General features: G+C 36.2%; 1 protein-coding gene across 1 annotated transcript in view; it reads left to right on the top strand.

Annotated features, from left to right (window-relative positions):
• The window catches only part of LOC135221165 (anillin-like), a 286,604-nt gene that overhangs the window by 198,866 nt on the left and 62,533 nt on the right, over nt 1-25,205 (top strand). The window contains exons 19-20 of the mRNA XM_064258989.1: nt 2,964-3,074; nt 11,664-11,786. Of these exons, the coding sequence (XP_064115059.1) occupies nt 2,964-3,074; nt 11,664-11,786 (234 nt within the window). The remainder of the gene's footprint in view (nt 1-2,963; nt 3,075-11,663; nt 11,787-25,205) is intronic.

Here is a 25,205-nt window from a genome sequence, read left to right as displayed (position 1 = left end):
TGCTGATAAATGAAAATCAGCAATAACAGTACTAAAAACCTGCTTAACGGCACTGTTAACCAGAGATGGGCACTGCTGTTAACTAGAGATTGGCACTGAAAATCCAGTTAACAGCGTTGCTAGACAAGCGCCGTAAAACTGGATAGCCGTTAACCGAAGCTGCTGTCAACCAAGGGCTGCCTGTTATTGATACAGCTAGTTGTAAACTTCTGAGGTATGCAAGTTACAGCTGATCGACTTTACGACCACCCACAACTAAAATGACTGGGAAGTGACGTGAGCAAGAAAGAGTTGTGTCCAGCTGAACGTATGACACTTTTTCGCCAGCTCCCGCCTCTCCACACACACAGCTCACTTTTCAAGTTCCTAATAAATATTATCGTGCATCGGCAACAAGGATGTAACTTCAGTAAACTTGTGCCATCAAACACAACCATAGTTAAAATTGAGAGAATCATATTAATCAAAACTTCAGGTCTTGAAAGAACACATTTTACTGTTGTTTTCACGCCGATAAAAAATAATTAACATAACGGTAAAGCTCGTACTACGATGAAATCAGGGGAAAGTAGCGAAGGGAATCACATAGTGTTTTTATACAATAAACATCCCCACAATGCAATCTGTTAACAAAAAAGTAATTTAGTTCACAAGACGTATTAAATTCATATTTCGACTTAAAAACACATCGTATAATGACAAATTACCTTGTCTCATATATGTAAAGTATCTAGATATTTTACGCTAACTAGAAGGAAGGCAATTAGCTCCGAATCGAGTTGAATACAGCAAATTAAACTCGTATTCACCTTCAGGTGATTTCCAAACCAAAACATTGACTGCTTTGTTAGTATTTTATGATAAACTAATATTAGAATACATACAGTATTATTGGATACAGTAATGTATAAACTTTTTAAAAGATTCATGGAAAAGATGCATATTCATTGTGTTTTTATTTCATAGATATACGTAACTGTCAGCGGCCTGACACACATTGCTCAATTATGCCAAAGTGGGTCTGAATCTCTCTCTCTCTCTCTCTCTCTCTCTCTCTCTCTCTCTCTCTCTCTCTCTCTCTCTCTCTCTCTCTACTGATATATCATAGTGAGAATGCATTGAACCTCCAAAATTGGCTTATATTGCTAAATTATATCATATATGTAGTATACAGTATATTGTAGGCTAGGCTACTGTATTCGTATGTACTATACGATATATATGTACCATGATATCATCATTGTATACGGGAGAATAACTTGTTAATATTATTCAATTTCTCTTTGTAGTGAATTATCATAAGCCAATGTGCATTGAACCTAGAGGATTAGCTGAAATTAATAATTAATATGCCATATAGGTATAAAGTATACTGTGTAGTGTAGGCTAGGCTACCCTATATGTAAAGATGCTACTGATTACCCTAGTGTAGACTAGGCTAGTATAATATTTTTACGGTAAATTAACATTGGCAGACTTATGTCCAAATCATCTTACGACTGGGTGGTCGCAACCAATTGCAGTCGTAAGCCAACAGCTAGCTGTATTTACCTATGCCAAAACAAAAGAATCGCTACCATGATATTCATGTAGCTGCCGTTATTTAGAAATTCTTAGCTATGTAATAATTACTTGGTAAGCATAAATAAAATCCCATTTCATTATAGATAATTTCTCCGTATGGGACGTGTCAGAGAAAACAGGCCATTATGTTATGTATAGGGATAACTTGCTCTCAATGTCCAGATTCTCTCGGAATTTTTGATTCCAAAAATATTTTTCATTTGCTGTTTTCTCAAAACCTACTTTTTCAAAAATAAATGCTTATTTCCCCAAGAATACTCAACCAAATTCAATGAAACTTTTGCAGAGTATAGTATAACTATATGTTTATTTTTTAATTGGAAAACTCACTTTTCTGTGCAACTTTTAATGTTACATATTGATTTTGAAAAGTAACATGATTTTCTTCAACTGCTAAACTAGAGGTCGAGTTTCTGAATTTCCCTGCAAGAGCATTTTCATTATTAGTTGTAGAATAAGTGGTAAAAAATTGAAGCAAATCCCTTCAGTCAGAAGGTAGAAAGTCATTTACTTTATGATAGGGACTTATGGCATCAGCACTCCCCTGAAAAGCAAACTCGGTCCGTTATTATTTTTAAGATCTTTTAAAAAAAATTTTAGCGAGCATATACTGTACCACTTTTATTTGTGACAAAAGTTAATTAGTACGGAAGAATCATCATTGTAAGGCAGTACCCGGGTTACGACATTCCGAGGTTAAGGCGCTTCTCAATTATATTCATCAGACATTATTTCCAGGGTTACGACGCCTACAACGTCTGGCAGATGAAATATGACACCAAAAATGCAAACTAATCAATATTTGAAGGTTTTTTTTGATGAAAAATCCAATAAGAATGCAGTTTACATAGTTTTCAATGCACCCAAAGCATTAAAAGTAAGGTTTTCTTAGGGCTTTTTACGATGTTCCGGCTTACGACGCGTCTCAAGAACGGAACCCCTGTCATAACCCAGAGACTGCCTGTATTTGCACTTTAATTTCATATGTTTGCATAGACACAAAAGGTATTGGTTTCTGTCTACTTTTTTTACGGACAGTATAATGGGTTTTGTCTGAATGGGTTAAAAACTGGCATTCAAATCCATTGACATGAACAGTATTGATATATTTAACGGTATCAGTATAGGAGTAAAATAGAAAACCAGCACATTTACTGTAGTGGATTTGCTGGAATATTTCATTTTGGATAAAATTCTTCCATACTTTTGCAGATCCTGCTCACTTTGTAATATATACATTACAGTATCTAGTCTATATATTTCTTACTATATATAAAGTGATGTAAGTTGTCTCTGTATTGGCTTTATTTTTATTTTATGTTGGTTTAGAAAATGTTTACACACAATTGTCCTAATTACTACTGCTATGTACATTCCAGTCCTCCAGTATTTACAAGACACCAAAGGTTAATCCCGGGTCTCCTAACTACAATCATGATGATCAAAATAATCTTGCACACACTATTTCAATGTACCGGAAGCAGAAACCAGTAAGTGTTTTTTTTTCTTTTGTGATGTGGGCTTTTAGTTACGTATACAAATTATAATTACCTTTCATGGGTTATATTTCTGTAACTGTGATAGTCATGTAAATAATGGTACTTATAAGTGAATCTACCTATTTTGGAAGAAGCAACCCCACTAGGTAGATGCCTACATGGTGGAACATTTATGTAATCACAGATACTTTAGGCTAGCTAACGGTGAAAATTTTCCCCCTTACCAGTGACGTTCGTATAAGTAGGTACAGATAAAGTTCGTTATTGAATGCAGATGCCCTGTTTAACGGCAGAGGTTGGGCAAGGTATGCATAGTGGGGATCTGTCTTCAGAGTATAGCAGTTTGGTGGAGCCAAAGGAGTTGTTGCATGGATTAAGGCTATTCATAATTACTAGGTTTGTTTGAAAAGTGTTTTACTGGGTGAAATATATTTTGAACTCTTATTATGGGGTGAGACGAGGATTAGTTAAGAGGGTTATTTCCTATTGGACAGGGCTGACAAAAAGGAAGAGAGTTGAAAGCTTATATAAGCTTATGCATCTGGTTTATATTTACAGTAATTTATTTATTCATAATGCTATATACCATAACTGTAATTAAACTACCAAGGAACTCCGAGTAATGTAATTGTCGGCGGAAAGGAAGTTAAAGTGTACAGAGAAATAAGAATGTAATTTTTTTTTTCAGGGTAAGCATAGCAACCCAGCTGTATTGATTTTTTCTTAAACTTTTTATATATTCTTTTCAGCTTTACTATTTAGCTATCTCTGTAGTGGAGTGGTGCCATCACTCACTGTAGAGTGAAGACATTACTAAAAGTTGTTTGTAGTGTCCCCCCAGCCCCTAGCTGCAACAACTTTTTAGCCTATTGCTTGACCTCTGCTCGGCTTCCTTTTTTCAGCCTTTACTGTTCAACCACTCCAGTTCCCAGATTACAGTCTAAAAGCACTCAGCAGCTGAAAGTGCCTTGGTGCTAGACTTTATAGCTGAATTTTTATAAATGATTTATTTGGCTGTCCAACATACTAAAGAGGGCCGGGTGGCTAATGCCATTTTTTAAGGACAGGACTTTGACATTCATACCACTTAATAAGGAGACTTGGGACATCTCCAAACCGCATATGATTTTCGCTTCTGACCTTTCGTTTTGTGACGCCAGGGCGATTTATCCCAAAAATAACCATTTTTCAAATTCTATCTCCTCCCTTGATACTTAATATTAAGACCTGGGATTACTTCTATATATAGACCTGATGTAGACCTCCAGTCAAATGAGTTTTTTTTTTTTTTTCTCCCTCCTAGATATGAATTCTTGTTGTGTTAAAAAAATAAACCCTATAAATCAGGGGGAAAAAATTGGAAAAAAGGGGCTGCATTTGATTGTTCTATTACTGTATGGCCAGATCTGAAATGGTACAGCCTTTCTTTGGTTATTAAAATCCAGTGGGAAAACCATCTTATACTTGTCCTATCTAATGGCTAATATGTGGGCTAACTGGCTGCTTAAAAGAAGAGATTCTGCCCTCTCAAATTCTTGAAGTTCATTAGTACAGAGTCAGTGTTAGCCGTAAGGAATGAGGATATTGTAACTTCAATGTCTGTTTCCAAAAGAGAAGCTAGACTCAGCGGTCAATAGCTGTAGAGCTGATGATAACAACAGATTAGTACCTCAAGTTGTCTCAAAATCATCCATCCCTTCTTGTGCTGGCATCTCTAAATTAATACTGCAAACGTCTACCTACATCTCGCCCAAGAAGACTCAAGTTATGACAATTCAACGTAGAGCTAGTCACCTCCTCCTTCATCCAAGAAAACTACTCAGCAGCAACCTTTTCAGCCCCACTCTTCCAGGCCTGGGAGAGAGGCAGAGATAGGGCCAGGCGAGGTAGACGATTGGAAGGATGCCCCTCCCCACTCACTGCTATCATTAAGGTTGCCTGGCGAGCCATTGGGCAAATTGGCAGCAATTCAGGGTGGAGACCTGGATAGTAAATGTTCTTTGTGTGGGATATCCACTCCCCTTAATGTTTCCTCCCCCTCTCTCTTGAGTGTCCACTCCACCAATGAACCTTCCCTTTAGATTCAGCAAAATATCTAGCCCTTCAATGCGAAGTGAAGATGATGAAAAAATGAGCTGTGGAATTGTAAAGGAAGTATCTCCATTATAGCTATCTTTCTTGTTCCCAAGGCTATGGGCAATTGGAGACCAGTAGTAGACCTATCAACCCTCAACCTTTTCGTCGGAAACAGTTAGAAATGGAAACTCCTCACAGTTTTTCAAGCCATCAGGAAGAACGATTTCATGCTCACAATAGATCTGAAGGATGCATATCCCAGATTCCAATGCATCAGTCTTCCCAGAAGTATTTTTGCTACAGTCTTCACCTTAATTTCAACAAGGGTACATTCTCAAGGAATACAGATCTTAAGATACCTTGACAACTAGCTGATGCTAGCAGATTCTAGAGTAAAGTTTATTCATTACATGGACCATCTTCATTTTTGTCACAGCTTAGGCATTTTGATGAATTTGGAAAAGTCAAACCTTACTACTCGTCAAAGATTTCTTTACCTTTGTATGATGAGAGAGATGACAGCAGCAAAAGTTTTCCCTTCAGAACAACAACTAGAGAAGTTAAGGAACTTTGCCAATCTGTTCTTTTCCAAATAGAAGCAACCCACTCAGTGGCAGGTCATTTTAGGTTTCCTGACATCCTTAGAGAAGCTAGCCCCTCACAGCCAAATACATATTCTATCTCTCCAATGCAGATTAGAGGAGTCTGGCCCCCTTTGAAATATCCTCCCTTGTTCCAAGTTCCGTTATCATAAGAAATGAGGAAAGACTGAGCTTGATAGATACACAGATATGCTGCAGCAGAGTACACAAAGAAGCCAGGTACTTGGGGACAGAGGCAGGTGTGTAAGGTAAGGATAGTGAGCAAGCAATAGATGTCGCAAAAGCTTCAGCAGTCATTATCATGGGCAGGATCATCGAAGCAGGAGATTGCGAGACTTCATCAGCCCATCCAAGAATGACTCGTCTACTGCTTGAGGTAAATTCTGGAAGCCAGAAACCACCTTCTCTAGCCAGCCTATGAAAGAGGTAGCCTCATAATAGATAACTCCAACTAAAGTGAGAGACTGGATGAAATTGCAGGAAGCTGGAGGAGGGTAGGAAGAGGCAGCAAGGAGGCTAGAAGTTCCAGGGGTGTTGAGAATATCATCAGGAAAAGGAGACATTTATGGAAATGAAGTTGCTTCAGGCAGTTACATGCTGGTTGAGACTGAAGATTGTCAATGTCTTAAACCCTTATTCTTTGTGCCAAGATGAGGGAAAGTCAGAAGACTCACCAACTACACTACTAGATGAACAGTGTTTATACACTCTCCTCCAAGTGTGGAGGAACCACTGACTCTTTCTCTCTCTCTCTTTCTTCACATCCACTGAGGGGAATGTTATTGATTATTACAAGTGCTGGTTCTTATCCAACAATAACATTAAGGGGGCCGGCCGGCTAATGCCGTTTTTTAACGACAGGACTTTGACATTCATACCACTTAATAAGGTGACTTGGGACATCTCCAAACCGCATATGATTTTTGCCTCTGACCTTCGGTTTTGTGACGCCAGGGCAATTTATCCCGAAAACAACCATTTTTCAAATTCTATCTCCTCCCTTGATATTTAATATTAAGACCTGGGATTACTACCATATGTAGACCTGATGTCGACCTCCAATCAAATGGAGAGTTTTTTTTTCTAAAAGTCATTTTTTTGATAGATATGAATTTTTCAATATGGTAAAAAAATAAACCCTATAAATCACGAGAAAAAAATTTATAAAAAAAAGACGAAACAAAAATTGGAAAAAAGGGCTCTATTTGATTGTTCTATAATGTCTTTCTGAGTTATATACCAAATTCCAATGATATAGCTTCAAAACTAAGTGAGGAGATAGATTTTGAAGGTCAATAAGTATAGTTTTGAGATACGGGCGTTCAAAGTTTTCCTTCGTATTTCTATAAAGACAATGTTAATAAATAATGATTATTATGAATGTATATTTCTTTTTTGTGTATTAATAAACCAAAACTATTTTATTTATCATAATTTAATCATAAATGATGATACCTTTGCTCATATATCGCAGCCTGGGGCACAGCTTGAGGCAAGATGGGGCACTCCTTCCTACGTAACCCCCTCTCTCCCCTTCACTAACTCTGCTTATTACAGTGAATTTTCTTCTGTATGTTAGCGAGATGTTTTCCTTGTATTTTCCTCTTTGGCATGATGACATTCTTGCCGAAACAAAGATAAACAAACGTAAATGCAAGAGAATGTCAAAGGTGAAACTCGAAAGTGTACTCTCTTTTAACAAAGACAATTTAATAAATCATGATTATTATGAATTTCATATTCCATTTTGGGTATTAAAAAACCAAAACTATGTTATTTATCATAAAGGAAGATCTCTTTGCTCAAAGATCGTAGTAGCCTTGGGCACAGTGTGACGTGTGCTGTCAGGCAAGAAGGGGGCGTTACTAGGCAACCCTCCCCTGTCTCCTCACTAAGTACGCGTATATTATGATATTCTGAAATAATACTTGAGCGATTTTTCTTCGTCTGTATGTTAGCGAGATGTTTTCCTTGTCTTTTCCTCATTGGCATGATGAACTTCTTGCCAAAACATACATAAACATACGTAAAAGCAAGCGAAGTCACGAGGTGAAACTCAAACGTGTAATCTACTTGATGTCTATGGTCGAACTGATTCTTGATTGCACCAGATACTCGGTTATGTGAGCCATGGAATCTCTACAGATGCCATTTCTCACAATTTCTTTGCCAATAATTATCAAAATTTACGATAACAGAAGAAATATTGCATTTTCTTGTACGGATGAATGTTTTAGGCTTATTGAGTTATGTTTACTAATTACCCTGTAACTACAAAAGTAAGAGGAATTTTGACGAAATATTTTGTATACGTATTCTCAATTGCCATATGAAGCTCCATGAATTTTTTCATGACTTTGCATTTTTCACCCTATACCACCATATATAGGGGTTCCGGCCGGCCCCCTTAATGAGTTGTCTTGCCATCCTTGCTGGAACTAGTATGCTGAGTCATGATCAGGGCAAAATGGTTTTCCAAACACTATCACAATGAGGAGAGTGAACAAAGTATAAAATATCTTTATTCTAAGCAAAGAAATATATGCAGTTATAAACTTTGAAACAAGTGAAAACCATATAAAAATATTCAGGTAAACAAACAATCCCAATCCCTGCTAGGGAATAAGGAAAGCTTTCGTGTTAAATGGAGGCAAAAAAAATTTTTTACAAATGAAATTGAGGAACTAAAAATCATATGCTCATAAAAACACAGCAGTGGTAAGTGTCACCAACCAAAAGCCTAGGGATGCTACATTAGAATAAATGCACTGAATGTTTAGCACAGCAAACATGAGTGAAAAAACACAAATGAATAAATTTGTGAATGAAAACTAAGTGACATACATCATAATAATCATGTTAAGAGAAGAGTGATAATCCTAGTAAGAGAAGAGTGATAAAACTTATAGAGATATAGGCAGTCCCTGGGTAACAGCGGTGGTTTTGTTCTTGGCTGAGTGCCGATAACGGAAAATTTGTGTTATTTAGATCACTGTAATTATGGTAGTACTAAAGGGCATTTACAATGTTGTAAGCCCTAATTACTATCAATAAACAGTTTACCAGCACCGAAAATCACTTACTGACGCCTATAAACTGCTTACTGGCACAAAAAATCTGGTTATGATGTCATTAGCCAAGTAAAAGGCAGGATCATTATATTTTAAGTTATTTTAGTTATACGTACATTGGACCCCAACATTTGAGATATCGGGATTTAAGGACACCCATTCACAGGTCCCCCACTATTCATAGATGTGAATTTTTTAATGTAGCAATATTCTGTGTTTCATATTATTTACTGTATAATATATGACATTAAGTATAATAATACAGACAGTCCCCGGTTAGTGGCGATCCAGTTTTATGATGCTCGCCCAACTGAGTTTTGGTTGTCGGCGCCATAAGGTGAAAGTGAAATCAGTAAAAGTGTAAGCATGACCTACTTTGGCACAGCTAAAACAGTGTCAACAATGCAAGATGAAACGATCGTACAGATGGAATCTGCACTTGTGTACTGAATCAAGAACTGCCGAAAGAAGAACCTGCCCCTCGACTCCATCATTCGCGAGAAAGTACAACAGCTCTACCAGCACATTCAACTGCTACTGAGGGCGGCAACACAGAGGACCATGAAGATGGCAATCTAGAGACACAAAAAGACAATGAAGAAGGGGAAGTAGAATTCTTGGGCTTTGATGCCCCTGCACCTGAAGAAGACAAAGAAAACAAAGAGGAAGAGCCACAACCAGGACCATTGTCAGCTCCCCAAGGTTTTCAGGTGGGCAAATGATGGTTTCACCGGTTCCAGAAGTGGCTCCACCTAAAGCCTGAATTCCTACATAGGGAAGTAGCAGCAGCTAAGAGAAGCGACTGCAAAATATCCCAAGGCCTTCAAGGAAATAATGTAGGAGTAAGGATACTGCTCAGAACAGGTGTTCAATGTGGATGAAACTGTCCTTTTCTGGAAGAAGATGCCATCCCTGATGTACATTATGAAGGACAAAGCCAAAGCCTCTGGATACAAAGTGCAGAAGGATAGGGTTACCCTCTGTATGTGTGGAAATGCAGCTGGCTTTATTCTGAAACCAAGGCTCATTTACAAGGCTGCAAACCCCAGGGCACTTAAGAATAAGAACAAGACGTTGATGCCCATCTTCTGGTTGCATAATCCCAAGGCCTGGATCACCAAACTTCTTACTAAGTAATGGTTCCACCAGAGCTTCATTCCGCAAGTCAGGCAGTACCTGGGCAACTTGGTCATGGAGTTCAAGTTGTTGCTAATTATGAACCATACTGGTTGCTACCCTCAATATTTATTACAAAGTAGTCCAGTTCAAGTTCCTCCCTTCCAACACCACCTCTCTTCTCCAGCCTATGGACCAGGGCATGATCCATGCTTTCAAGGCACTCTGCGCTGGAAACTCCCTCCAGCATTGCCTCGCATCTTTCTGTCATTGACCGGTCACTGAAGGACATGAAGAAGATGACCCTGAATGCATGCTGGAGTAAGTTGTGGCTGGATTGTGTCCATAACTATATGGGCTTCTCTCCTGAGGAAATCCAGCATTCGGCTATTAATAAGGCTGTCCAGTTGGGGAGAATTCTTGCTGATGAAAGCTTTCACGATATTCCCGAGGATGAAGTCAGCACCCTCATTGATGCCCACTCTAAACCCCTGACAGACAAGAATTTGGAAGACCTGATGAAGTCTGCCAGCGGGGAAGAAGACACTCCAGATTCTAGAGAGAAACAGAAGCAAGAGGAAGAGGGCCTGACTTTGAAATGCCCATCCCAAATAAGGAGAATGGTCAACGATGCTTGGGGGTTTGTTGCAATGTGGGATCCTTACATGGAATACTCCTTAAAGTTTTCAAATATCCTTGATATGGCATTATAGTCCTATAAGCAATCCCTCACCACCACAAAGAAACAACAGGAGTTGCCAATCACGATGCTCATCACACGTACAATGAAAGACCCTCCAAAACCTCCCCAAACCCCTGAAGTAGTGCCTCCCGAATCTCCTGAAGGAGTACCTCTTGAATCACCCCAAGAGTGCCTCCTGAAGGTGAAGAAGCACCCTCAGATGAGATGTAATGTTCATACATATTTTTGTTCTTTCTCTCTCTTTCTCTTTCATGATTTTACATCATGATTTTATATACAATTGTTTCCCTTGTAAAAGGAAAACTGGGCAGCATGAATAGTAACTGTATGAAAGAAAACATGCATGGCTGAATATTTATAGAGGGACTGAATTATTTCCACACATATGTAGCTAAGTCATACAGTACTTACATATATTTTTAAGTATAAAATGTAAGATTTACTTTGGAGTAGTATTAATAATACCGTGGACCCCTCGATTTGGGTTCTCCGGATTTGTGGACTCACATATTTGAGGATTTCTCTCTGGAACAATTCCTCCCATTATTCGCAGTTTTTTTTTTTCTTCCCCTCCATCACTTTTCAATGATAAAAACTTAAGAGAGAAAAAAAAAAAAAACTAGGTACATTTTTAGTGGTTTTTCTAGAGTTTTAACTGACAAAATAGGAGGTTTTAAGCATTTTTATAGGGGCTCCAACTATTCGTGGGGGTTTCTGGTACGTATCCCCCGTGAATACGGGGTGACCACTGTATTTCAAAAATTAATATGTATAATATTAGGGTGGTATTTTTATGTACATATACATGTAGGATGGTATTTTTAGGGATACTTTGGTGTTTGCACATTCAAGATAGGCATTTATAAGCATCTTTAAAGGAGGTTCTAGGTATTACGGATTCTAGCTATTTGTGAGGAGGTCTGGTCTGCACTCGTGTGAATATGGCAGGTCCACTGTATTTATGTTTGTTAGAATTACTAATGACAGATTACCATATAATTGCTCTTGTCAGGAAGTGGCTTGCACTCCAGTTCGTCAGATTACACGTCATCCAGATCTGCGTTCTCCGAGCCCTGAACCACCAGAAAGCCCCTCAGTGACAGTCAGTGCTCGAATCAGGGAACTTCAAGAAGAGGTAATTAATATTTGATTGGTACCAATGTTGCAAAAGAATTATAAATACAGAAAGCACTGAAGATGATTTTTTAAATTCAGTAATGGCAGATTGAATTACTTTTTTTATAACTTTCATTGACATAGTAGCTTCATGAAATAGAACCATGATGGGTTGCTTCAGACTGTGTATAGACTTTGTACCTTGTTATATCTACGTATATGGTAATGTCCCTGAGAATCTAGTCACTTTGTATGGTTGCATTTTCATCCATGAGAAATAATAGCCTTTCTCATTGTTCTGTTGTGGTTCTAATTTTACTATTACAGGCAGTCCCAGGTTATCAGCAGGGGTTCTGTCCGATGGCTTGATGATAAGCAAAAATTGACAATTTTCGATAACCAGATTTAAGTGCCAATACTCGATTATCGGGGCCGATAACCAGAAATTGGCACATTAAGGTGCCTAAAATTGTTGGTTTTCAGTGTTAGACAAGCCCCATAAAACCAGATTGCCAATAACTGGGGACTGCCTTGATGTCTGATATACTCTTAGACAATCTGTATAGAAATTTAATGAGTAATGGTTGAACTTCCAACATTAAAGTAAAGGTGATTCAGTGAAATTTTAGTTTAAAAACCAGGGGTAAAAAAGTGTTGCATATTCACTGAATTGCAAAATGTGCCTAAGAGTTGCATAGTATATATATATAGTCAAGGTAAAATTACATTTCTTGATCCCCAGGACCAGAGCCTGTTATATAAAGAGGTTCTGCCCATTTGTAAGGTTTTTGTATTGGTCTTTAAGGATTTTTTAAAATATAGTTTTATCTACTCTTGCTTAATTCTTATTCCTCTATCAGTGTATTACATTTGTCATTAAATTTTATTCTATTAGTTTTAGGGAAGCTTTATGGAAGGAAATTTGATTCTGCATAACTGTATGTACCATATATACTCGTGTAACACGATCTCGCCTATCATGCAACCCCAAATTTTCACCCTTAAAAAATTATTCTATCACGTATCTCACGTACATTGCGAGTTAAATTTACAAGACCAATAACAATTGGCTAACCTCTTTTTCTCTTTATCTATTCCATTTTTAGTTAGGATAACCCATTTTCCTCCATCTCTTTATCTATCTCACCTTCTAGTTAAGTTAATCAATTTTCCTCCATCTCTCTTATCTATCTCACCTTCTAGTTAGGTTAGAATCAATTTTCCTCCATCTCTTTATCTATATCACCTTCTAGTTAAGTTAATCAATTTTCCTCCATCTCTTTATCTATCTCACCTTCTAGTTAAGTTAATCAATTTTCCTCCATCTCTCTATCTATCTCACCTTCTAGTTAAGTTAATCAATTTTCCTCCATCTCTTTATCTATCTCACCTTCTAGTTAAGTTAATCAATTTTCCTCCATCTCTTTATCTATCTCACCTTCTAGTTAAGTTAACCCATTTTCCTCCATCTCTTTATCTCACCTTCTAGTTAAGTTTAAAAAAGTAAAAGAGAATGCCAAAAGTATTGCTAGTAATGCTATACGTACTTGTTGTATAAACGCATAGTCAGAAACAGCTGATTTGCTATGAACAACCGAATCCGATAACAGCATTTTTGCTTGCATTTCAATCATACTATATTAAAAAATTGCCTGTAGTTATTTGTTACAAATGACGTTAAAGTCGGAGAATCAGGACTGATATATTTTTTACGTTAACTATATCTTTACTCGCTATGGAGAAAAGATTGGCAAGGGCCATATACTGCTAAATTTAAGTTGTAAGCTTTAGCTGAAGCTGAGGAAAGAATGTTGATCGGTTTACAACTATTATTGCGTATCGGCACCGTGGATGAAACTCGCAAACTTTGGTATTAGTACCAGCAAACTCAACTGTTAACAAAATTTGAGAGAAACGTGTTTTAATCAAAACTATTTGTCATGAAAGAACACATTTTACTGCTTTCACTCCAATAAAATATAAATACATAAAGCTTGTACTATTCTGATGAGATGAATTGAAAATATCGAATGAAACCTGTTTATTTTTCTTTATGTAATAAACATGCCCTCAGTACCATCAACAAAAAAAAAACAATTTCGTTCACAATCAATACATATTTAAGGGATATTAGGTCTTCAAAGGTCCCATAATACACGAGTATATATGATAACTATGTAATATATATTTTCATAATTCTCTGTCAGAATGATGGTTGCAGTAAGACTGAGTTTTGATAAGGAAGGGTATTTGTGTGTTTAAGGGCAGTCATAAGCATTGTCACATTCTTCATGTCATATTGGCAGGTAGCAGAGCAACAGAGGGTTATTTTTTCGCAGGCTTCAAATGCTGTGACAGTGGTTTTGCAGCATATTGAACATCAAGGAACACCACAACATGTAGAAGCTGAAAAATTGTTGTTACTTGCTACTCAGAAGAGACAAACTGCTCTTGATGAAATACAGGTATAGTATATCCAACCACAATAATAGTGTTCATTTTTTACTTAGGCTTACAGTTGAAATGATAACTAACTGCTAATAAAGTAAAAGGATAATTTAGTACTTTACACATTGTGGGCTATATATGATTTCTTAAGATTTATATAATGTATAGGAAACATTAACTATAGTGAACTTCTCAGAATTCTGTCTTTCTCATCAGGGAAACTGTGAGGTCTTTAAATAAAGATTAAAACTTTCTCATAAACCAGCCATAGGAAAGGCATAGCCTAGCCTACGGTGCTTGGTCTCCTATCTGTAATACAGCCGCATTGAGTGCAGGGCATTTATATTATACATTTAGCAATAAAAAAGTTTCTAATATGCTGGCAAATATGGTTGTTGCCGTAAGAGTTGCCATGAGTCATTTATGGACCCGCAAAATTTCTTCAAACTGTATGGTGTGAAATGTTGATCGTCTGAGGATGATACCCTGGATTTACCTTAAGCTATAAAATAGTCAACATTTGGGAATGCTCACTCACAAAGGGTTAAGGAATTATCAAAATTTAGTGATTGACAGTTTTGGACTGCTTGATGTCTAAATATACATAGATGGGTTAATTGACGTGACAAATTGTCACAAAACTTGTAAATAATTTTCAGTCCCATTTAGTTTGAAAGAATTTATATACTTGCATTACCCACTAAAATATCTCGAGTGATAGCATCAAGGGAAACATGAGATCAGAGTAACTTGTACAATTTGTCTGTTTCTCTTGGTACTCATCAAACTAGCACCACACATGTACTGTGCCAAACAATTTAAATAAAATGTTTTGTATTTCTTGATTAATTGTATAGTTTTATATTTCTTCTCTTATTTTCACAAAATAACCATGATAATTAAATCAACATAGACATATGCAAATGAACAGCAGTCTTCCTCTTCACCATTCACATGTACAAAATTTATCGCAAATAAAATTATTTGCATTTTTTTTTTTTTTTTTTTTTTACAAATGGTGAAAATAGAATGAATATAGTAGTACCTCAGACTTCAAACTTAATCGTTCCAGAAGGCTGTTTGAAATATAAACAAATATCCCCATAAGAAATAAAGGGAATCAGGTCATATGCCCATCCAACCCAAAAAGTCTCCCTTTTCACATTTTTCCTATTATTAATGTGTTCAGAAGTTAAATTAAGAGTGTAAAGTAATAAAAGAATATGTTATGACATAAAAAATTTTGTTTTGCATACAATTTACAAACTAGTTAGTGAAAATGCCACACGGCCGGCGGGGGAATGGAGGGAGGAAATATGGGAACCTTTTGAGAAAACTGAATTGTTGCAGTAAGCAAAGGTTGATAAGATCAATTTTATTCACATCAAAGGGAATTGATAGTGTGTGTGTCTGATTTTGTCTTATGAGTAATAATCAGCGTGTATGATTGCTAACGTGTTTACACTTGGATCTTAAGTGCTTGAAAGAGATTAATTATGCCACAATACATCAACTTACTGTTGGCAAACAGGAGAATTTAAAATAAACAGGGTTTTGCAAACAAATACTGTATATTTCTGCGTCTTTCCTTAGATTATTCCTTGATACTTTATCTCTGCCTGCATAGCAGAGCATAGTATAACCCAATAATCTAGTTTTCATTGTGTGGGCTACTTCTACTCCACACCATATCTCTCTCTCTCTCTCTCCTCCTCTCTCGCTCTCTCTCTCTCTCTCTCTCTCTCTCTCTCTCTCTCTCTCTCTCTCTCTCTCTCTCTCTCTCTCTCTCTCTCTCATTTACTGAGACTCGAGAATTTTTATAGTACATGTACTATTTGTTTGTAATACTTTAAAATAAAATAATAATATTAATATAACTGTAATTACAAAATTCATATTATGTGATAGTATTCTAAAGAAATACAATAATCTATCCGTTTCACTCTTTTAATTAAGGATAACTCTCTCTCTCTCTCTCTCTCTCTCTCTCTCTCTCTCTCTCTCTCTCTCTCTCTCTCTCTCTCTCTCTCTTACTGAGGAGATCCTTTTTATGGTACATGTATGTAATAAGTTTTTATTAATATTTTCCAATAATAATACTCATATGTAAAATAATAATACTATAAATGTAATTACAAATTCATATGTGAGTATTTTAAATACAATAATCTTTCCATTTCACTCTTTTAATTACTGTAAGGAAAATCTCTCTCTCTCTCTCTCTCTCTCTCTCTCTCTCTCTCTCTCTCTCTCTCTCTCTCTCTCTCTCTCTCTCTCTCTCTCTCTCTCTCTCTGCTGCAAGTGTTAGAAGTACGTATGTACATACGTATACCTTTAAGGGTACAAATATTTAGGATTACTTTGAAATTATATTGATACAGTCTATAAGGTTTATACGTACATCAATATGATGATAAGTTTTAAGGTAAATTTTGATGTAGGATGTTACATAAGGTTTACATAACTGTTCAGTCCTCTCTTTCTCCCTTCTCTGGAATAGATATATGTATTTTATGGGAGGGGAAATAAGTGTTGCTTATAGAAGTTCCTTTCAATCTATTGATATCATAAGGAGTTATTCTCTCTCTCTCTGTATTATTGGCTGTTTATATATTTCTAATGGCAAAATGTTTAAGATGACTGAAATAATGATAATAATACCAATTCAATGGTATATTTGATGTAGGATGATACTTTAAGTATACATTTGGCATCTGAACTTTCAAGATAGGCAGATATGGGCATTTTTAGAGGGGAGTTCTAACTATTCGCGGGTTTGCGTTATTTGCGGGGGTCCCTGATACACATCCCCTGCGAATAGGGGGGAACACTGTATACACACACATACAGGCAGTCCCCGGCTTATGACGGTTTCAGCTTTCGATGATTTGAGATTACGTTGCCTTTCAATTATATTCATCAGAAATTATTTCCAGGTTTATGACACATGTTCTAGGGTTATGACGCCGATCCAACAGAGGAAATGTGACTCCAAAAAGGCAAAATACTGTTTATACTTGAGTAATATTCGACTGCATGTAATGTTCAACCCCATTTTTACTGCATACATTAGGATTTTAGCACATATCCCTTATAATGTTGAGTTTTAATTCTGGCAATAAACCTAGGCTGTGTTAGCAGTTGCTACTGTAGCCTAGTCTAAGATTCTCACTTCTAAAACTAAGAAGCTAAAAGCTTAGAAATACCAGTAAAATGTATAAATATAATCACTATGTACTCATTTCAAATCATTTTTAATTAACTATAACAAACAGAAGGAAAAGAAAAGCTCCCCGCCTCCTTCATTTTCATTCATTTTGTCAACACTACCCAGGATTGCCAAATTAACTAGATAGTCAAACCGTGGTACAAAACCTCAAAAACCAAGGCAATTCCCTGAAGAGTAGCCCAAATTTTTATCCAACAAGCTTTATCCACATTCATTTATTACCTCCCCAATATGATTAATAGAATTTACTGAGTCATGGCAAGCAATGGATACTGAAAGTTTCAAATCCGTAGCTCTTTTGTTGATGTCAATCTTCATGGTTTGCAGAGATGAAGTATATACTGGCCAAAAACCTTGTAACATTGGTTTCTCTTGCTTTTACATATGATTTATGGGTCTCAGTATTAGCATGTTCCATTCTCTTATGACATTGCAAAAATGACATCATGCTTTTGTTTCATCTCCAGGAACACTTTTAACCCACTTTTTCAAAAGTTCCTCATTTTCCCATTTAGGAATTTAATTTTTTTCTTTTTTTTCTTACAAGCACTCCAATTGCACTATTTTGGCATTTTAACACAGTCAACCTTCTCACTGAAGGGGAAAAATGAATCTGACTATTGACTCATATTTTGTAATTAATTACCCTCACCACCCTAATTCCTGTTTAGTGTAGATGGCAACAGTCTCTGTCGTATCAATCAACTGGTAAAACGAAAAAATAGAGTAATATTTCATTATTATGTTTTAAACAGTATTTATTAAAATCCAAATAGAAATAGATTCAATCTACATCTTTCCTTTAGAATAAATATGAAATATTACATTTGCAAAGGCCATTCAAACGGAATTAGTGATGCCTTGGTTTTGTTCCACCAAAGTAGCCCAATTTTAGGTTAAGTAGCGGCACCATTTCATAGCCTACTTTAAGCAGTTCGAAAGTAGCCCAAGCAACTAGTTTTAACAAGAACACAGTATAGTAATCATACATTTTTATTACATATATCTCTTCAACCACCGAAACTAGCGAACAGTATATTATCCATTCATTTCTGTTTATCTAATGGAGATACCGACAGTTATAATGAAACATATAATGACATTATAACAGAAGAATTCTAAGAAATATTTGCTAGCTTCAATGAGAGGTCTCTGATGTAATTAAGCCTTCATGGACGGATTGATCCCGGGAGTAGTAATAACAGGTTTGGGGTGGTGGACGGATTGATCCTGAATTGGGTGGGAAAGAGGTGCCATTAATTTTATATCCCATAAATTAACTTTTTGTGCAACTTTTATACTTAGATAATGAGTGTGGGCATCTCAGGACTTTAGTAGTGCTTATGACTTGAAGGGGGAATGTTCTGTTTGTCTCTCTCACTCGATGGTCTTTTTGTAAATTTGCTTATAAATATACCAAGGGGATGTGGTTGGTTTTTGTTCTTGTCTTTTACGATAGTATGTCGGTTGTAAATGCAATTTTACAGAGAAATCTTAGATAGAAAATATAAAAGTAAAAAAAGTTACTGAATCTTCGTTCTTGATAAATCTATGTAAATATTTTTCAATAAATATGCAAAGAATTTGTTACTGCTTTTATTTATTTGTTTTGATATTGTATGAGCAGTGATTATAATTTTACAAAATAAAATAAATTTATTTATTAGAAAAAAAGTAGGAAAAATTCTTTAGAATTTTTTTTATTTCGCCCTGTACATTTGCATATCTTCCTCTTTCCATTGATGTGTCCCCCCCCCCTGAAAATTGGCCGATTTCAAAGTTCATGTGGTCTTAGGAGCTGCAAATGGATATACTTACCCATCCAGTAAAGGTTAAAATAATTTTCAATTTTATGATAATTCAAATTTTTTTTATGGCTTGACATAGTTTTTGGATTTACAGCATCATTTTGCTAAAAGAATAAAAAAAAATACAAGATTCTTTGTGAATTGTAAATTAAATTAATTCAGCTGAGGAAATGCAAAATGGAGGCTAATGCTTTGTTGACATTTGGGAATGTAGGTTGCATTTATTATAGCCTAGAACAGCCATAAATGTAGAAGCAACATAACAATAAAAGATTCTCAGATAAATAGAGCAACATTTATATTTATTGTCTGTATTATACAAAAATAAAAGTTTGTCGACTTCTGTTGAAAGAAATGCTACTTTGTTGTCAGGGAATCCAAAAAATATTGTAGACTTAGCCTAGTCCCAAAAGTTTGCACTTTTCTAATTTATAGAAACAACATCATAATAAAAGATTCTCCAATAAGTAAAACAACATTTATATTTATTGTCTGTTGTTGGGAAATCCAAAGCCTAGGCTTACCCCAGTACCAAACTCTTGCACTTTTCCAAAAGCTGCCTATAGCAAATCTGTGTTCAATCCAAAATTTTAGGCCATAAAATATCAAAACTACAAGAGTACTTATATACAGTAATCAGTATATTTAAATTTTTTTTATGAAAAACAATAAAAATGCAGTTTACATAGTTTTCAATATACACACAAAGCATTCAGAGTAAGGTTTTCTTGGGATTTTTGACGATTTTCGACAATCTTCTGGATTACGATGCATCTCAAGAACGAAACCCGTTGTAAACTGGGGACTGCCTGTGTGATATGATCTACTATATTTATTTAACATTTGGTGGACGTACTACATATATAAAATATTATATATATATGTACCTCAGAGTATACTTTTCCTGGTAACTTGACATTATTGAGTTAGTAATTTCCATGATGCCTTATGATAATTTACAGTTTAAAAACACTGGCATTCAAGTGTTTTAATCACACCATTAAATTTGGTAAGGTAGAATGGAGCATTTGCTCTTAAATGAGGGAGAGGTTGATGCAGGACAAAGTTAGAAGTTGGACATTTGAGAGGGGAAAGAAACCAAGGGGCAAACTAGTTGGGTGAGACAACTGAAAACGCAAATGCAGGCAAAGGTAGAAGGAAAGGAATACTGTAAAGAATCCTTAGTGTTGTCTACAATATGCTGTATAAGGCACACTAAGGAGTACCTTTGTATGGTACAGATGTTTAAAGAAAACATAATTTCTTACAAAGAATATGACACAGCCTTTATAAGCCAGGCTAAAATATTAAGGAAACCTGGAGACTGGGCAAACTTTAAGGTTGGACAATTTAAAAAGAAAACAGTGAAAAGAGGAAAATGTACAAATGCATGTAGTACAAGGGAAACGTGTAAAAAAATTTCCTCTACCTTCCTCAAAGGTTGAAAGTTAACATTTCCAGTCCTGTGAAGGGGCTTTTTACCAAGACACACCTAAAAATGTGCTAATTTTACCAAGTGTACATGACTTTTCTACATTTTTTTTTATTTTATTTTGTAAAATTATAATTACAGCTCAGATAAGAACTAGAATTTGTAACAAATTCTGACTATATTAATGGTAAAATATTTATGAGATGGGAAGATGCCATGCATTTAATAAATTATACATGTCTTGATAATATTTCTTTGTTTTTAACCTTGCAAAATTACAATTATAGCTGATGTACTAACACTGTCTTAATTTATGGTAGTAATCTGAATTGACAGATTTGCTTAATTAAACTGTTTACTCTTAGAAAGAAGGCCAACTTCTGGGCTTTAATCAGACTTTTTCAGAAAAGTAGTGCTTATGACGGATCTGTGATTCAGAGCCATTCCCGTACCTAATTATTTAAACAAAATTTGTATATCATACAATATATTAATTTACTTTTTAAAATTTTGTATAACCCAGCATAGGTAAAATGACATTTAACCATAAGTCAAACAACCAATTGAAAAGGTATAATGGAGGATACACTGTACAGTGGGTCCTCGCATTGTCGTGAATCAGCAACCACTGGTTCAGTTTGATTTAAATAAATCTCTGGTTTTTTGTTGAGCTTATCTCCAAGTAGTAGTATATCACAGAAAATTTACTAATTCACGAAGTTTCATAGAGCAATACATATTCACTAATTACTGTAATTTCATTTTATTTTCATGGCTAAATATATTTTTATGATAAAAACATCTATTTACCAAGTATTAATGTTAATGTAAACAGCAAAATACGTTCTCTCTCTCTCTCTCTCTCTCTCTCTCTCTCTCTCTCTCTCTCTCTCTCTCTCTCTCTCTCTCTCTCTCTCTCTCTCTCTCTCTCTCTCTCTCTCTCTCTCTCTCTCTCTCTCTCCTCTCTCTCTCTCTATATATATACAAATCTTTTAATTAAAAAACCAGCAAAATTTCAATAAATCCATATTTCACCTACAGTACGTACTTCTAAAAATTAGGACCCAGTTTAAAAAGTCAGTGCTTTAGTGGCATGGAGATCCATAAGTTGGTTTAAAAGTTTTTTAGGAATAACATTGTCATGGCCTGTGGAATGCATAGTAGATGTCCTAGGATGGGGATGCAGTGTATTCCCCCATGAAATCTCATGTCGCTCTGGTCTCCCTCTATCCTTCACTGAGGTGCTAGTATTGCCAGAAGAGTTTCCATTAGTCATTTACAGCCCATTCAAGTGATTTGAAAATTTTCCCTTCAAACTTAGTTCAAACTGCATGATGAGAAATATTGATTCACACTTGAGGCACACCGGATCAAATGTCTTAAGTGCTTTTATTATGCCTCACATGATAATGCCTGGATACAGGGGGTTAAGGAATGTGTGTGGATTAGAGAAAAGCACAAAAACTAGATTATAGTATTGAGGCAAGAGAAGATAGTATGACAATCCTAGGGCAATATTACAGGCTTAAAACTAATGAATATTTTGAAAGATAAAACTAAGATGTAGAAAATAGCATTCTTGTTGGTAAATTTTTAAAGGTACATGTATTTGGATTTTGGTCTAACACACTAAGCTCATTGATGGCTGAGAAACAGCTGAGGTACTACATGAACTTGCTGTTTTATTGGCTAACTTTGGGGTGTTTGGTTACAATTATGTCATCAAGATTTGCATTGACTGCAAGCTAGTAAATTGTCTTTTTATTTATTTTTTACAGAGACTGAAAACAGAGGGAGCTTTATCCCAGCACAGCTGGGCTGTGTCAGAAGATTCTTGTAGAGGATCCATCAGTATAAGTAACATATCAGTTCCCTTGAAGAGGGAATTCATAGAAAGTGGCATGAATGGTAATTTGTTGTTTTTACTTAATACAGCATCTGTAGGATTCACACAGCACTTGTCATCTTATATTAACTTCTCCTCATGCCATCTTTGCTTTAAATCAGGTTTTTTTAACCCATTAAATAATTATTTAATCATTATGGGAGAATATTGAATCATATTTTTGAGGACCATGATGAAAGGTAAAATGTTTTTCCTATGTTAAGATTGGAATTAATATTACTTTATTATTGCAAATTTTCCAGGTCATGATGTGTACCACTTGATTGTTTTGGTTAAACATAGGGAACAAGTAATATCATCACAGCTTCTGGCTACTCCATCTTGTGTGGTAGATGGATCAGTGACATTCCCTAATCTCATGTCCCTTCACAACCTTACATCTGATTTTATAATTTCCTTGGAAGTTTATGCTCTCCGTACATCGCAGGCTCGGTATTCAACCATTAAGAAGGTATGTTTACATGTTGTATGTAATGGGAGGTGAATATTAAAGTCAAGGAGTGACCAAGTAGAAAGAATGAAGATGAAGAATATGACAGCAATTCAGTATGGAGCTGAAAGGCCTTTAGTAACTTTTATATTGCAATAAACTTCCTGAACACCTGAATTAAGCCTGGTCACTGACCAGCCTGAACTACATCCTCACAAAACTTACCCAACAATTGGGTAATTAACTGACAGCGTTACCAACGCTGCAGGTAAACTGTCTACTGAGTTCCCTGTGAACAGTTTGCAACACTGCCATACATACCGGCCACCATCGGCCTACCCTTCAGTTGTTCTTCGTTTGCGTGGAGAGCAAGACATATTCCTGCTCCCAGCGAACTTTTGGTCTTTTAGCCCAACCCTCATAGTGTTTACCAAAGCCTTGATAGGCTTTGATGTCCTTGGCTTTCGTTTACATCTCTTCCGATTTTCTCCTATTTGGATTATATTTTGATTGGTTTTTTAAACTGTTATCGTCGGGTGAGATGGTTGAGCCTATTCAAGAAAATCCTTACCTCAATCTCTACTTCATCAGCCTCACCTCCAACAGCTACTGGTGGAGATGTCGGCATACTTCATTCTTGTGCTATGTGCAACAAGGATGAGTACCCTCAAATGACTGACATTCTTTATGTTGTAGCTGTATGGAAGTGCAACGCATGTCATACAAAGAGGTAAAGAATGCAAGGATTAGCTCATTAGATCACTTAGAGGACTACCAAGAGCAAATAGAAGATAGCTGCAAAATCGCGAGAGTTAAGCAAGGAATAGCTATAGTAGGAACGGTTCGGAAATTGGAAGACAGAATGTCTAACTACAGGCGGTCCCCGGGTTACGACGGGGGTTCCGTTCTTGAGACGCGTCGTAAGCCGGAACATCGTCAAAAATCCTAAGAAAACCTTACTTTTAATGCTTTGGGTGCATTGAAAACTATGTAAACTGCATTCTTATGGCATTTTTCATAAAAAAAAAAAACTTCAAATATTGATTATTTTGTATTTTTGGTGTCATATTTCATCTCCCAGATGAGCGTTGTAGGCGTCGTAACCCTGGAACATGCGTCGTAACCCTGGAAATAACGTCTGTTGACTAGTGTCGTAACCTCGGAACGTCGTAAGCCGACACCGTCGTAACCCGGGGACTGCCTGTAGTATGCTAATTTCATGACCAAGCTAATTGAAATAGAGTTAGCAGTAGTAGCAGTGATACTAACTGTTCTCTTTCAGTTCCCCTGCCTGTCCCAGAATCAGCCCCACAGGATGCTGGGGGTAATGGAGAACCACAAACCCAGAGGGTAGGATCTACCGGTCCCCCAGCGTGGAGCAGGCAGAGTTTGGCAGCAGATTCCCCTCAAGGTGTCAGTTCTGATATTTTTGTCTTTGGCTCAGAGATAGACATATGGGGATAATGTCGTAGGTACTAGTTAGGGATGAAAGGTCATATGGTTAGTTAGGAACGAAATCGAAGAGGAATGTGTCTCAGTTCGGTTCTGCTGTTTGTTCTGGTATCATGGGTTCGTCTTTAGTCCAATTTTAGTTTTGATTCCTGCTTTGAATTCTTGGCAACAGAAGGTTACTAAGTCCGTGGTTGGTCGTTCGGAAGTGGTTCAGATTTGTCGGGTGTGGAAGTGCTGAATAGTGCTCCTTCGTCTTTGAAGGTTCTTTTCCTTCTGTGAATAAATTTTGTTCGTCTTGTGGTTGTAGTAAGTCTGGTGATCAGGTTCTCAATTTGACTATGCATATACTGTATGCTAATATGTCAGCTAATTCTGTCGGTTCAATGCATATTGACTTATGGTAATTCGGTATAAAGAGGAATTTAATAACATTATCAATGGGTAGCCTAGCGTATATGATAGATAGTATGCATTTACAATAGCCTAGCCTAAAGTATTCTCTTTTACATACTGGTATCGTAATTATTAATTTTGGCTAATACTGTAGGTTCAATGCATTCTTACTTCAGATAATTGAGTAAAGGTGTAAATTGAATACAAGACAAGAATCAGATAGTTTGATAATTCAGTACAGGTCTAATTGAACAAGAATGAGAATCATATTCGGTCCGACTTCAGCATTATAATGTTATTATGTATATCATCGTTTTAGCATAGTATGAAATATTAACAT

This window comes from Macrobrachium nipponense, chromosome 2 (genome assembly GCF_015104395.2).
Source record: "Macrobrachium nipponense isolate FS-2020 chromosome 2, ASM1510439v2, whole genome shotgun sequence".
Taxonomy (NCBI): domain Eukaryota; kingdom Metazoa; phylum Arthropoda; class Malacostraca; order Decapoda; family Palaemonidae; genus Macrobrachium; species Macrobrachium nipponense.
This window is presented reverse-complemented; position numbering and strand designations above follow the sequence as displayed.